Consider the following 15,987-nt stretch of genomic DNA (forward strand, 5'->3'; position numbering starts at 1 on the left):
AACTAAGTAGAAATTGACAAACGTATTTGGTATCCACCCTTCTTTATTGCACATTCAATAGAACAGAAACTTTGCTTTAGATTTATGACGTAACATATTACTTTAAATAGTAAAACAAATGAAAATGGCACGAACATAAATATTGGGACCCTCAACCTAATATTTTGTTGCACAGCCTTTGGAGACAATAACTGCAATCAAGTGCTATCTGTAGCTCTGAATGAGATTTCTACACTTCTCGACTGGTGGTTTGGCCCACTCTTCTTGAGCAAACCGCTCCAGTTCTCTCAGGTTTGATGGGTGACTTTTCCCAACTGCGAGTTTCAGCTCTTTCCACAGATGTTCAATGGGATTTAGATCATGACTCATAGAAGACCACTTTGGAACGGTCGAATGTTTTCTTCTCATCCATTCTTGGGTGCTTCTTGAGGTATGTCATTATCCTGCTGGAGGACCCATGACCTGTGACTGAGACACAGCTTCTGACACTGGTCTGTACGTTTCATGCCAAAATGCATTGATAGTTTTCTGATTTCATCGTGCCCTGCACAGATTCAAGGCACCCAGTGCCCAAGGCAGCAAAGCAACCCCAAAACATCACTGAGCCTCCTGCGTGTTTCACGGTAGGGATGGTGTTCTATTCCTTGAAAGCTTTATTTTTATTCCTGTAAACATGGAGTTGCTGGGATTTACCAAAAAGCTCTACTCAGAGGTGATTTGGGGGTGGGGGGGGTGGGGAAACAATACTTTCTGGAAAACCACTCCAGTATTTTGTTGTTTGTGGGCATTAATATATTCCTTATTATTTACTCTGTTCCAATTCATTAACCTCTCCATTCTCTCCCCTCAGTGTCCACTCCTCTCTTACCTCCACTTTCTCCACCACTTGCTTGCCGAAGGAGCACACTTTAGTGGAGGATGTGATGATCATGTTTTCTGAGCTCTCGTACTGACTGGACACGCCGTAGAAGGAGCCGCTGTCATCCTGAATATTTGTGCTCAAGTCTGCCTGCAACATGGCAAGGAGAACAAAAGAAGAATTGGTCTGAATCCAGATACACCATCTAATGGATTTACAGTTTGGGGTTTGATTATACCACAGTTGCTGTGAAATTAATACCACGCCCAAATTATTGTTGGAAATCATCAATTCAAATTATGACCAAAAAAGTTTTCCACTTTCATTCCATTTTATTCTCCTGAAAATAAAATCGAATCTTGTTCTAGTTTCTCCCCAACATGATAGAGTCATAATGGGTCAAGTCTCAAAGTGCTGCTGGGGAATATGCAAATTACACCAATTCATCACAGAAATTGAATGTTTAATTTTGGAAAAGAGGTTTGCAATCCTGCTCTGACACTGAAACAACCCTGTAATCTTATGGCTGCTTTTCCAAGGCACTTTAATCCAATCATATGTCCCCATCCTATGAGACTGAATATTCCATGTTCTTGCATACCTGTTAACAATCTGACACTAAGTTTTATCTAACAAATCACGGAGCCTAACTATACTTACAAAAACAAAACCACTTAATCATGAAATGCATGAAAACAAACCAAAAGAAATACCAAAAGATGCTGGAGGCAGAGTGCTGGAAGCCAATACAAATACCTGATGTTGTAAGAGTATAAGTGAAGAAATGCATGTCAACAAGAACAAGAAAACTATACCACTCAGAAAGAGAAAAACAATGCAATCCTTATTCCTGCAATGCACAATTTCCTAAGCACTGTCATCAGTACAGCATATCCCCATGGCTCGCAGGCCTGCCTCGGCTTCGTCAGCAGACACCAACTGTACAAACAGTTTATTGCAATTGTGGCCTATTAGCCAGGTGCTGCCATGTGAAACGTATATGTCAGATTTTAGTCAGGTTTTAACTTTTACCCTCAGTTATCTTGCTTAATAAAAGGCCAATAATTCACTTGGTGATTCCTTTTATTTTCTTTTCATCTTTTACTAAGGTATAATTTGCTCATTTATCTTAATTTGCCGGGCCCCTTAACTTCCTCTGACCCAAGCAGCCTGCTTTTAATAGAATGGCTCGGATGCCCTGCAAGGGAATTTATCTGATTACAATCAAAACCCCACAATTTTTAAATCGAATCACCTAGACGAGCTCCTGTGTAACAATTTACAACGCCTGGCCAAAATCCAATTCTCTCGGCACTTCAAAGGCGTTAGACAATCTGTTAAGACAAGGCCAGAGGCAGCACTGGAGATGGGAGGCCGAGGCTGAAATTCAATCCTGAATGCCATCACTTTCCAGGTAGGCTGGCAGCCTGTCACCATCACCATGCCAACCCACACCTAAGGACCCTGTAGGGCAAACATGTGACTTGCTGGTGTAAAAGAGCTGTTTTCTTTGAGTTTTGTTGCTTTGATTTAGCCAATTGCCTTCCAATGACATGACCTGAATTCAGATTGAGGGGAGGGGTATTGGGTTGAGCTGATGAGAAAGGGGATAAAGGGGCTGTTGTTTTTTCTCTTAAAAAGCGCTACAATGCTGTTTGCTACTGTATTTTGTTCACATTTTAAAAGAAGGAGAAAATAAGTGACATTTTTCACTTACTGGTGCTGATATTCATGTAAAATTATATTGTGTAACAGTTGCAAAAGATATTGTTTTATGTACTAAAATCATGAAAAAACACAAGCCTGTCCCTTTTTATGAATCCATTAATTTGACTATTTGAAACCATGTATGAATGAACTAATACTTTTAGAAGGAAATTATATATATATATATATATATATATATATATATATATATATATATATACTGAACAAAAATATAAATGGAACATGTAAAGTGTTGGTCCCATGTTTCAATAGCTGAAATGAAAGATCCCAGAAATGTTCCATACGCCCAAAAAGCTTATTTCTTGTTCTATATAAACAAATTAGTTTATATCCCTGTTAGTCAGTTTCCACTTTGCCAAGGTAATCCATCCACCTGCCAGGTGTGGCATATCAAGAAGCTGATTAAACAGCATGACCATTACACAGGTGCACCTTGTGTTGGTGACAATAAAATGCCGCTCTAAAATGTGCAGTTTTATCACATAACACAATGCCACAGATGTCTCAGTGTTGAGGGAGTGTGCAATTGGCATGCTGACTGCAGGAATGTCCACCGGATCTGTTGCCAGAGAATTGAATGTTAATTTCTACCATAACACGCATCCAACATCGTTTTACAGAATTTAGCAGTACGTCCAAATCGGCCTCACATCCGCAGACCACGAGTCACCACACAAGCCAAGGACTCCACATCCGGCTTCTTCACGACAGCTGATGAAACTGGCACACCAGAGAATTTCTGCACAAATGGTCAGAAAGCGTCCCAGGGAAGCTCATCTCGGCCTTGTCGTCCTCACCAGGGTCTTGAACTGACCGCAGCTCTGGTGGACATTCCTGCAGTCTGCATGCCAATTGCACGTTCCCTCAAAACCTGAGACTTGAAATCCATAGATTAGGGCCTGATGGATTTATTTCAATTGACTGATTTCCTTATATGAACTGTATGAACTCAGTAAAATCTTTGAAAGTTTGCATGTTGTATTTATATTTTTGTTCAGTATATTTATGAATTCATTGATACTAGAATCCTTATATCAGTCTAACCAAACTAAATGTTAAACATAACTGAAGATGACAGAATTATGTGGGATCATGCTGATATTTTAAAGAACATCAAATATATAAAAAGTCAAGAATTGTCCTAAAACACAAATATGCAATCACTTTAAAAAATTTAAAATCAGTGAAGGTTTCATATGTGTTTTTTAATTAATAACAGCCTCAGATACTGTATGTGAACAGGATATGCCACACTTATTAATTCATCTCCCATATCCTGTACAGTATATTGTATGTTAAAATTGACTTAAGAGTTGTTAACCAAAATGGTGCAATTTCCTGGGGAAACAACAGCAATAAAAACAAAAACAAAAAACAATATATCATACAGATGAAGAAGTGAACTTCTGGTATGTTACTGGTATGTCAAAAGGAAATAGCGGAAAAAGACTCAATTTCCACTCTGGCGATTCATCCGGAAGTGAGAAATACCTTTTCGATATCACGGCCCCCCTTGCTTATTTGGAGCGCATACTCCTTCATGGCTAGATTAGGCATGCTGTTCAGACGCAGCACAAGCGTCCAGACAGATCCTCTATATATGTAGGCTGGCCCTTTGTCCAGACCGTGTCCCTGTTCCCCCTCGCTGTGCTTGTTCAGGGCCCGGGCTCTATAAATAAGTGTGCGTGTCGGAAGAGTTCAGTCCGAGAGCAGCAGGACAGGTGTCTGGGCTCCGATTTCCCTCTCAAAGAGCAGCCCTGCCATTCTCCTCTGTGGCTCATAATACACACATCGTGCTCCACACATTGTCGTGCGAGGGAATGTGAGCCTCACAGACCTTGGGATACCACGCTTCACGGCTTAAATAAACCTGTCTTTAAAGTGGGTCTGCACTCTAGAGTTGCCATGACGATCCGATGGAAAACCACGAAGGCGTCATCTTTTCTGGAAATTGGGAACGCGCTCTTTGGAATGAATTCAGATGGTTTTATTTAGTTTTTTTCTTCTGATACACTCACATGAGGGGAAGAAATTATAATAATTATATAAAACACTCATCCTCTGTGAAATATATAATTGTATGGACAAAAATAAACACAACGAAAGATACATATACTGTATCACATAAATTGTAATGTCCCAGCTGTATAAAAGTTTCAAAATGAATAAATAAACACTGGAATCTTCTTAAACCCGTCGCTCAGGGTTTTTTTCAGGGATTAAAAACAAACTGCACTCTCATATCAGCTGTACCACTTACAAAAGCAAAACAGAAATACATATTTTAAGGGAAGACACCTGAATTTAAGACGTTAACCTTAAAACTTCCACTAATATTGGAAACGTGTGGATTAGTTTAGATAATTTCAGTTGCTGAAAAATAAAAAAAATAAAAAATAAATGTCTATTTGAGTACTGTTAAGAAAATCTCTATTTATTGCCAGTGGCTTGGGTCATCGCTCTAGGCTTCCCCAAGACTTGCTTTATTGGCCAGGTCAACAGGACTATAAGAGAGGCAATACTCGTGACAATTTAGATTTAAACTACATTTAGTTTAAGCCTTTTTAGCTATTAATATTGCACTATGCTCTTTATACAGATGTCTCTACAGTATGTATTATTGTTCTTTGCACTTTCATTAGTTTGTTATTTTTAGTACATTGTTTTATCTGTCAGCTCTAAATCAAATTGCCCTTCCGGGACTAATAAAGTTAAATAAATATTCCGATCTTCTTACTATGTCTCACAGTAGCATAGCATAGTTCATATTCCAATTGTCTGATCCATGAATGAAAATGAGAGGCAGTTAAAATTGTATTAGCCCATCAACAAAAAAATGAAAATGAACGGCCTTCGGAAGAGGACACCTAAAAACCCAAATAAGAAGTAATGGGAAGTTCACAAGATCCACAAGTTAAAAAATAACGCACCCAAAACTTGACCAAGAAGAATGCGTTGACGGGTCCCTTTTCAAACAGCTCCTTCAGGCCACCTTTCTTCTCCGGGAACTTATCATAAATCTGCCGTATGTCGACTGCTTCAAGGTAGGGGTCGCTGAAGATTGGGTTGGACTGTCCAATGTGAACAAACAGGTGTTTGTTGTACTGGAAATCAAAGACAAGAGAGATAGGGCAGTGTTTCTGGGGAAAGACAATGAAGCAAAGCAGAAGTACTGACTATCAAGTGGCATCATTACAGAGAACAGAGCTTCACATCCTTAGTTATTAATTTCTTTTATTGTCAAAATATGAGGAATGAAATCTATTTTAGATCAAACTAAATCGTATTAAACCATTTAAGGGATTTGAGTCTGCTATGCAGTTCAAATACTATTATGATGTATACAATGTTCTTTGAGTGAATGTGTGAATTTCCAGTTAGGTCAGTGAGCAATTCCTATGTATTTTGAAAGCAGACAGTCAGAGAACAGCAAAGCCAGTTGACAGTGCAGTGTGCATAGATGGGACAATGCTGCCATTTTTAGACAAAATGTTATTGGCTTACTGTAGCATTTGATTACTTGGAATAACAGTAACAACAGTAACAGAAACAGAATTCGGCACAATTGGTAGAAGTGGTGACGGGCCACTGTTGTCAGAGAAACAGGCCAGCATCTCAATGGGAGCAAGTAGGTGAGAGAGAGAGAGAGAGAGAGAGAGAGAGAGCACCATCCCTGACCAGGGGGTTCTAGCAATTGTTAGTACACTGAGGCAAATTACATGCAAGAAACTGAAAAGTGTGACAGCACATTTCTTATGTATTTGGGGTCATTACAGATCTCCTTCTCTGTTTATAGGTGCGTTTATTTTAGAGAAAGAATTGTGTGTTCCAAATGCAAATGATCTCATTAATAATAAAATTATGTGAAGGTTTTTTTATATATTACATAACGTGCTGAAGAGATCTTGTGCTCTAAAAGATATCCTTCAAAGAATGAACAGAGGTTTACATGGAGTTTTACGCAGGACAGAGATGATGAAAGAGAACGCTACCCCATCTGTCTAGGATAAAGAGGACTATTCAAGCTGCCATGAAGAAGATGGTAATAATACAAATTAATAATAATATAATTGGTAATATTATGAATATTAATGTTATGATTAGTAGATCTAATAACAAGTAGATAAAAGAGTAAAAAATCCAACAGCACAGCAATTCCCATTATTGCTTTTCTTAGGCACTAATAGCCAGTTAATGGAGCAGGGAAGGGAGGTACTTGATAAAACTTGTTAGATTTAGTGTGCATTCACACTATATGTCAGAATCACTATATGAAAAATCAAGCAAAAATAAAACCTGATTGGCTGTATGCCTAAAGCATTCTATTATTTCCAGCAACACAATATAAAGTGCAAACGGCTTATTACAAACATTGATGATTTAGGTGTTAGATTACACTCAAAGAAGAAATGTGTTATTTCAATAAAGGACAACAGTTTTTGTGAGTTAATTCAAACGCCGTGTGCACGGTGTTGAAATGTGGGGAAAAAACATCTGTGTAATAACCAATACAGATTGTAAAAAAATCTCATTAACATCACACAACTTCAAAGTGTGTCCTTCACATCAAACTTATTATTTTTAACTGACTAATGAACCCAATTCCCTTTCACAAACCCATATATTCAGTGGCAGAACTTTAAATCAAACATGGGGTTCATTCAGTGAAACTGTATCCCCCCCTTCTTTCAAAAATAATATTTCAAAAAATGGGGGTTTTGGGGTGGGTGGAAACATGTCCCCCCTGTAAATTACGCCTATGCATATATTAGTCTTAGCCTACTGGGTAATCAATTAATGTATTAAACAACAGGATGATGTGTTTAATGCATTTAATTACAAATATACATTAATGTACCAATTAAGTCTTAGAACAAATATAGCCCTTACAAACAACTTGTGATGCACTATGTTGAAATATTAAAATAACCAAATTGTACAAATACATTTACAAGTAAATGATGTACAAAGTGTGAATGAAAAACTTGTTAATGTGGTGTTAATATAATAGGTACATTATATGCCAATATTTTATATATTGTAGGGATCTGGGGGTTTTGTGACAAAATTCTCTCTCTATAAAAAACTCGTAATAAATGTGAATATATAAAGATTGATTTGCATAATAAGATGGAATAAGAAAGATCTGCAAGAGGACAATAAAATGGAAAGAGTATTCTTTATATGGGGGAAGTGGTGGAAGTCTTGTTTTATTTCATGACAGTCTTTCTAATAATTTTGCGCAACTGTCGAATGTGTTGTTATTGGACCAATTTGGACAATTAGCGCTCACTTTATTGTGTTTGACCACTTCACAGAGACCCATCACTGGTGTTCTGGTACAATTTGATGTTTCAGGGAGTTGTAAATCAGTGAGGCTGCAGATACCCCAGGATGGCCCAGCTTACTGTTTCGGGATCTTGCTGATGCTCCAGGAAGGCAGAGAACTCCAGCATGCGCAGTTTGGAGCTCCCTATACTGCGGCCCTGCCAGGGTGGGGCCGGGGGGGAAGTGGGGATCCCTACTGTGCTGTCATACCCTGTGAACGCAAACCAAAGCAATAAAAATCACCCTCAGCATGCCTATTGAAGACATATTCACACACATAGTGAAATGGGCAGAACAAGGAAAAACCCTTGCATTCAATGGTATTTAAAGTATATAAAAGATTTGGCATTATTCATACGACAGTTTACTAATATATTTTGTAGCAATAACAAATTGTTGTGTTCAATTGGGAAATATTGTTTTAGCTTTAATTCAAAAATAATTCAAAGACATTCCACTGCTGTTACTTTTGCATATGGTCGGTATTTTCCATGTCTGATTTACAGTCATCATCAAATCCTGGAATAGAATCTAACAGGAGGGCGTCCAGATGAAACCTACGCACTCGCTGGGGTCAGATATTCTTCACTGCCTTCAGGAGGTTGTGAGAATGTTTCATCGATCCAGGTGGTAGAAACTAATATATTTTTCTGAAGGAAACACTAATATTGCAGATTAATCCCTACCCTAAATGATTTACATTTTCCCTATAGTGCTTCTAATATGTACTGTGGTCATGTGATTCAAAACATCTTCTTCCAGTTCGGGTTAGTGTTACACTATTCATTCACCTCAATGGTGAAAGACCATGCAGAATGACAGTATTAATAACCATCAGCATCAATTTCATTATAATAATAATAAATGATAATAATAATTGTATTGTATTGTATTGTATTGTACTGAACTGTACTCGGACAGAATAAGGCATAATCAGGCAGGTGGAACTGTCTCCAAACACGCATGTAGCTAAAGATGTGTTACCTGTTATTGGAGGTAGGGCAGATGCTTGGATGGTGTAGCTCTGTTGTGTGAAAGGCTTCACACTAGAAAAAGCAGACATTGAGTCAAAGTGCTGAATCTAGACTTCAGATGAGAGGAAACACACAGGCACAGTGGGAATGTGTGACCAAGTTTACTATCTATGGTACTCTTACTGACCACTGAACCACACTGAATTACAGTTTACAAATCTTTCTTGTTTCCTTACTGCGACAGCAGGGCAGCACACTGTATCAATGTAAATGTGAGGTACCAAATAATAAGCCAAAGCACAAACACATATTATCACTTACTCTTCAGGGGCAGCTTGTTGTCCTGGTAGAGCTCCATGCCAAAACTAAAGAGCAAAGAAAGGATTTTCCCCTCATAAGCTTTACATGACATTAACACATGTTCAATTATATATACACCAAATACCGCTGAGTCATTGCCGAAAGAAGAAATTGTTGCCAATGAGACAAAAGTAGTGGAAGGGTGTTTGTTGACAGAGCAAGTAAACAAGAACTGTTCTGGTTGTATTTATAACAATAGGTTGATTAATTTGGTTTACAGTTTACAGTAAATATTATTATATTTCTTAGCAGACACCCTTATCCGGGGCAATCTATCACGTAACCCATTCAAACATGGGGATGTATGTGGACGTAAGAAGCTGCCCAGGGAAGGCACGGGAGGACTCACCCCAGTGGCAGCAGGGTAGGCTGGCCGGGAGAGGCCCTGTAGCGCCATCTTGTTCTGGAAGGCAGTGGCGGAGATGATCTGGGCAGAGGACATGGTGGCCATGCTTTGGAGAGCCTTGTCCTTGGCTGCCTGGTCCTGTGTGGAAGAAGCACTACTGTCACTACAACAGCAGAACATGTGTCTACAGTGCCTGTCTGACTCCCATCCCATAATACATGATTCAGTGTGCAAGAGGTTGATAGCAGCCAAGTGAAAACCAGGACTCAATTGTATGAATGAGGGAGAGACGGGTGCAGCTGGAGTAATATCCTGCTTTTAACTGCCTGCTGCATAACTGTTTTAGTTGCTTAATAAAGTTTGGGCACAAAAACTGTTTACTGCCTTAATTCTAGAACAATGCCTTGTGTTGTTCCCAGAACCCAAAATGCTACAGTATTATGAAATATATGACAAGTGCATTTGGCATCTTTTCAGGTAATAATAAAGATGTATTTCAGAATTACTGGCAGCGGACACAGTAGATCTATTCTGGAGGCACAGCCAGTAGAGAGACAATGGCTGTGTGCCGAGGTGACAGTCATTTGTTCAAAAAGGATTGGAAACCAGCCACCAAAAAATTGCCCCCTAAATTAAGACCAACGTAACCCCATCAAAAGAGCTTTGCATGCAGTTTCCAAAAACAAATGTAGGTGTATGAATGCACTCCTGTCAAAACCAATAAGGATCAAATGTTTTTTAAATGACTGCATTGTTTCTGAATTGCATGTTGAAAACACAAGAGGGGTTTAAGGCCTGCAAAACATTTCCATACTGTTTTTAATATTTACAAGAAAAATAATTCAGTGTAACGGCTCACTGTGTACTGAATACACTGTGACACCACTACCTAGACTTGGAATAGATGTCCTTAGTCCCAAGGAAGGTACCATCACATACAATGATCATGACAATTGAGTTCCCCCACCAATTGTGAAAAGGTGATGATGATGATGCTGGAGATGGGGTTTAGACAAGGTGAGATGTTTCACTGCAAAGGGATTGTAACAGTGGTAACTGTGATTAAGAGAAAATATGCATTGCTCATACGAGCAAGGATCCTTATAAAGTACAAATCCTTCTGGTGGAGACGTTCAGTCCTGTAGTTTTTTCTCCCTCTTTAGAAAATAAAGTATTGGGGCTTAAAAAATTTTTACAGATCTTGACGGGACCCTGGAGAGTTGACTGAAAAACTTGCAATCTGAATATCTGGCAGCAAACTTGAATTGAATCTAGAACTCTTAAAAATGTTAACTGACAAAAGGGTATAAATGTCAAATAACTATGTATCTGTTTCAACAGCAAACTCTACTAACAGAATTCAATACCTAGTGATTATAGCAAGCTGAGCTACTTGTTGGCTTTGATAGTCAATTGTGATTGTGAACATTGCACAGCAGCCACAAGCCAATGGCTAAACATAGGCCTGTGTAAAAATATTTACTATAGCAAAGCAATCACCCAGAATATTGGTATTGACCAGTGGTACAAAAAGCAGCATTTTACATCAGGGGTCCCTAACCCTTGTTTTAGTGGGCCACAGTGGCTTCAGATTTTCATTCAACAAATTGTTCCTAATTGGACCAATTAAACCATTCCTACCAGATGTGAAAGTAATGGTAATCACTAAAGAAAGCTGGAAAACCTGCTACAGTATGGCCCTACAAAACCAGGTTTAGGGAATGACTCCTCTACTTTTCATGTGTTCATGTGTTCAGGTGTTTTGTTGTATCAAACATTAAAACTCTATTTGAATGTCAGGGTGTAGTGGACAAAATAATTACTTGGGGTAGTGTTTGCTCATGGAGAGAACTTCACAGTGTCACTTAAACAGCTCCACAACATCTTTGCCTCACATTGTTAATGCTCTTGATGTCTTGGGGCAGAGTATCAGAGTGTCTACATTGTGATGTCTATTTGAAATAATTACATATCAAAGCACTTACCTTTAGCTTCACTTGGATTTCTCTGGCCTTCCGTCTAGCCAGCACCTGGATGTGACTGGACACCTGAATAAGGCAGACGTGTGGTTATTCTGAAGTTCTGAGAAGAAATGGCAGACAAATAGGTCTGGAAACTAGTAAAGTCCAGCTTTGGAAACTAAGTGGAGAAATGTGTTCTTCACAGCATCAATGCTCTGTGTTCTCAAAGCAGTAGAAATAAGCCTTTGTGTAGAAACTGGCTCCCCATGACTTTGGCAAGTCAATATTACCACTTCCATGTTTTTAATCTAAGAATGCTCTATCACTGCTTCTTAATGGTTCACTATACATGCAACACACAATGTAAGAGACCCATTAGTCTAGGTCATAATTCATCCAGATTCATCTATATGTTAAAGTCAATGATACATGATGCAAAATCAGTCAACTTTAGTGCATATTTTTAAATTATATGAAGTTCATAGCACTGAAATATAAAAATAATACAATCTAATACTTTTTTTAGAAAAACTACATTGCTAGATCTGATATCATGCATCGACAAACATAGTCACATACTCTAAGTTAGTACTTAGTGTGTCCTCCTTTGGCTTCTATTACAGCGTGCAAACATCTTTTGTAGCTTGGGAGTAGTTGTCAGCATCTGTCCTGTGAAAATTTTCCCCATTCTTCAATGCAAGTAACTTTGAGTGCTTCAAACTGAAGGATTTCCTGGCAGTCACAGCTTCCTTACAAAGAGAGAAACCTGCTTGACCAAGACTGTAAGACCCAGTGCAGCCATACCACCTAGGTTAGCTGTCAGACAAAAGGATAGGCTGGGCCTAGTTTGGGCCTGCACTGCCTTTTGGGATCTGCTAGAGATGGTTCTGGATAAGTGAATTACATTGTTAGCTGGTACTATTTTTATTGATCTTTTTATAAGACTTTTAATCAAATGCTTTGCCGTGTTTTTGGAAATTCTGTTCCCCTACTTATTCAGCTAATTTCAAAATGTATATTATACTATGTTCTGCCTAAACATCCCCAAAACCTGATTAATTTTTCCATATAATTTATGTCCTGCTCTGATCCCTTAATGTGCTGCTTTGTGCAATTCTGGAGTAGAACTACTTTGGCATTATACCAAATGTAATTGTATATCAAGAAATTACTACGAAAAAGTACACCATATACAGGCATGCAAATACCCGTGTTGGCCTTCTCTGCTTTTTAATTCTCACCTTCTCAGTAAGTCAAATTTTATGATTGATTTACTGTATTTTCTTGACAATGGCTGAATAACAGCATAAATATTTAAGGAAAGGCTACAAATGAGAGCAGGCTTTTAAAACCTTCTTGTTAATTTGGTTGCTAATAAATTAATGATTCAAGAATCTCACAAAGCTAATTCTCTTATGACTGGCTACTTTAATATTTAAAAACGGGAACACAATGCATGCACATCATTGGCATTTTGTTGTTATTGTATAGTAGGCTTTATCTGCTGAAAAGTTCAATGATAGCCAAAAGTGGATGGGACCTACAGTATAGGTCCTCCAGACATGTGAAATGTAATAATCATAAGAATGTTGCCCTGGTACAGTATTCACAATACAGCTTCTTGATTCTTCTTACCTGTTTTCTGGTTCGTGTTTTTCCAGTCCGTAACTTGATATATCTTGCTATCAGCTCATTGCGTCCTGAAGGTAAAAACATTTTGTTTGGTTATATAGTGGAAGTTTGGAAAAAAAGGATAACACTGCTTACATAACTGCTTACATAAGTGGCATCTAACTGAAAATGAAGCCGCAACTGAGTACAGTTCTGTAGTTTTCGATTAGCGGGTGGGTCAAAGTTTTCATTTAATCCCAGCCCAAGTATGCATTATGTACTATATATATATATATATATATATATATATATATATATATATATGTATATATAATGCATATAGAGACTTTATAAAGTTATTATATAAAAAAAGACACGCAAATTATTTCAAATGATTGTAAACTAAATTGAAATGTATTATAAATGTGTCATGATATAATTGTGTCTCTGTTTAAATGACAAGCCAGTTAAAGTTCTAAAACTTAGGGTTAATGTGCAGACACAACAACAGCCTGAGCAGAAATTAAGGTGAGTTAAGGTGCACACTATCAGAATACATTTTCCCAGAAGGGTGTTTATGTGACAAAAACATTAGTTCTCTTTCAATTAAAAAACAGTGACTGCTTTTCTTTTTCAATGAAGCAACCTAACATTTTTAAAACATTGTTAAAACATTCTGGAAAAAACATGTGTACATGACATTCAAAATCTGAATTATTATTTCATAAAATCTTCAAAAGATGATTGGACTAATTTATGTCCTTCTCATTCCCTGCATAAACAAGCACTATAGAACTGTGGTTATACACACTAAACAAGCAGAAATACAGAAATACATAAAAATCAAAAATAAATGTCTGCAGATTCTTGTAAATCACCCAAAACCAGGTGCAGCTTTTTCCTGTTTGTAAGCTCACACAAATACACAGTTACACAATTAAAACTAAATTCAAACATGAATAAAGTCAAACTTCAAGAGCAAGGAGATGCTGTGAAAGGGGGAGTCTAATTTTCATAACTGGAAAACACAGCTAGGCACAGATAAATAAAGAACATCAAAGCATTAAAAGATAAACTAAAATAGTGTTTTAACCATAATGTTTAGTAGTAGAATAGGAGAAAATGAAGGGGAATTACAATTATTCGAAATCCTTGAAAGGGTACGTCTGAGAGGGGCTGCTGAGCGTGATTTTCTCAGAGCGATGTGTGTCTGTTCAGGGGGCAAGGATGCCGATGACAGATGGGTCACATTGGCAGAGCAGGTGAATGGCGAGCTCTCTGCCATGCGATCCCCCTGGGGGCTCCGCTCTCCTCAAAGGAGAGACGCTGTGCAGCAGGCGGGGGTGGTGACGGAGTTGGGCGCTGAAAGGGCCATGGCAGCTGTTTGTGTGTCAATGTTTATAGAATATGCCTCTAACTGCAGCAGTAAATCTTCAGCTTGTTCCTCCATCAGGCCTCAAGTTACAGGCAGGAGGCTCAGTGTAACGGTCATGAGGCCTGTCCCATGGTCATGCGAGAGTGGGGGTGGGGGTAGGAGGAGGGGATATGGGCGGGCGAGACACAAACCTCTGACACCTCTTAAACACAGCCTGGGCCTCCACAGCACTGTGTTTTGGAGGGGTAGTGTTAACTCACCAGAGGTCAACGCGACCTCCAACAGAAACTGACCATATTGCACACACCATTCTTATTGCGGCTTCAGATAGTGACACACAAGTCAATCAAGTATAGTTTTCATTACGTAAATCATTAGAAGCCAAAAGAGTCCCTCCCACCCCCAATGTCCAACACTACTTAGTTCTACTGACATCTCCTGCCAGAGACACAAAGTGCATTTTCTGTTTTGAACTATAAAACCCAGTTCAACCTGCTTACTCAGTCAATCACTGAGAATCTCACAAATCCTGTAACACTGAAATTGCTGAACTTCTCACTTTTAAGGCCTTTGCACCAGATCCAATGAAGTATCTGATTTTTGCACTCGTGAAAAGAGAAAAAAATGAGCGTGTGTATCTCTTTCTCATCATGCACACTCTATAATATGAACTGGTTGATGTATATGAAGCAGAGGGTGTCGATTAGAGGAGTTGCTTCTAACTGGAGTGTGGTTGTTAGTGGAGTTCCACAGGGATCAGTATTAGGGCCTGTGCTGTTTCTAATCTATATTAATGATTTGGACTCTGGGATAGTTAGCAAACTTGTCAAATGTGCAGATGATACTAAAATAGGTGGCTCAGCAGATACAATCTCGGCAGCACAGGTTATTCAAAGGGACTTAGATAATATTCAGTAGTGGGCCAACACCTGGCAGATGAAACTCAATGTGGACAAGTGCAAGGTATTACATTCAGGTAACATAAATGTCCAATATAATTACACTATTGGAGGAATAGAACTGGATGAAGTAACGCATGAGAAAGACCTAGGAGTCTATGTGGACTCCTCACTTTCTCCATCCAAACAACGTGGGGAAGCAATAAAAAAGGCCAACAAAATGTTAGGGTATATTGTGAAAAGTGTAGAATTGAGAACAAGGGCAGTGATGTCCAGAGTGTACAATGCGCTAGTTAGACCTCATCTGGATACTGTGGACAGTTCTGGGCTCCACACTTCAAGAAAAATATCGCTGCTGTTCAATATAGAGACAATATATGATAACTGTCACAGAGGAGTTGGGCATGAATGGTACCTACTAATGTAGCTAGAATTCTAGAAAGTGGGTAAGCACAGATAAACAAGAAAAATGTGACTTACATTATTTACAAAGATTTGCACAAATAAATTGTTTAATGCTGAACCATGCATCCTGCTTTTGTGTCT

General features: G+C 38.5%; 1 protein-coding gene across 4 annotated transcripts in view; it reads right to left on the minus strand.

Annotated features, from left to right (window-relative positions):
* Nucleotides 1-15,987, minus strand: part of tead4 (TEA domain transcription factor 4) — a 37,952-nt gene that overhangs the window by 5,079 nt on the left and 16,886 nt on the right. For 2 of the 4 annotated variants that reach the window (XM_066724397.1, XM_066724398.1), the window contains exons 2-10: nucleotides 13,192-13,256; nucleotides 12,136-12,305; nucleotides 11,581-11,643; nucleotides 9,599-9,733; nucleotides 9,211-9,254; nucleotides 8,900-8,961; nucleotides 7,996-8,126; nucleotides 5,518-5,691; nucleotides 869-1,009 (exon numbers count right to left, since the gene is read on the minus strand). In XM_066724397.1, coding sequence (XP_066580494.1) covers nucleotides 869-1,009; nucleotides 5,518-5,691; nucleotides 7,996-8,126; nucleotides 8,900-8,961; nucleotides 9,211-9,254; nucleotides 9,599-9,700 — 654 coding nt within the window. In that variant the 5' untranslated portion in view covers nucleotides 9,701-9,733; nucleotides 11,581-11,643; nucleotides 12,136-12,305; nucleotides 13,192-13,256. The remainder of the gene's footprint in view (nucleotides 1-868; nucleotides 1,010-5,517; nucleotides 5,692-7,995; nucleotides 8,127-8,899; nucleotides 8,962-9,210; nucleotides 9,255-9,598; nucleotides 9,734-11,580; nucleotides 11,644-12,135; nucleotides 12,306-13,191; nucleotides 13,257-15,987) is intronic. The other 2 variants (XM_066724394.1, XM_066724395.1) reach the window with 1 other exon arrangement.

Source organism: Amia ocellicauda, chromosome 15 (assembly GCF_036373705.1).
Source record: "Amia ocellicauda isolate fAmiCal2 chromosome 15, fAmiCal2.hap1, whole genome shotgun sequence".
NCBI classification, from domain to species: domain Eukaryota; kingdom Metazoa; phylum Chordata; class Actinopteri; order Amiiformes; family Amiidae; genus Amia; species Amia ocellicauda.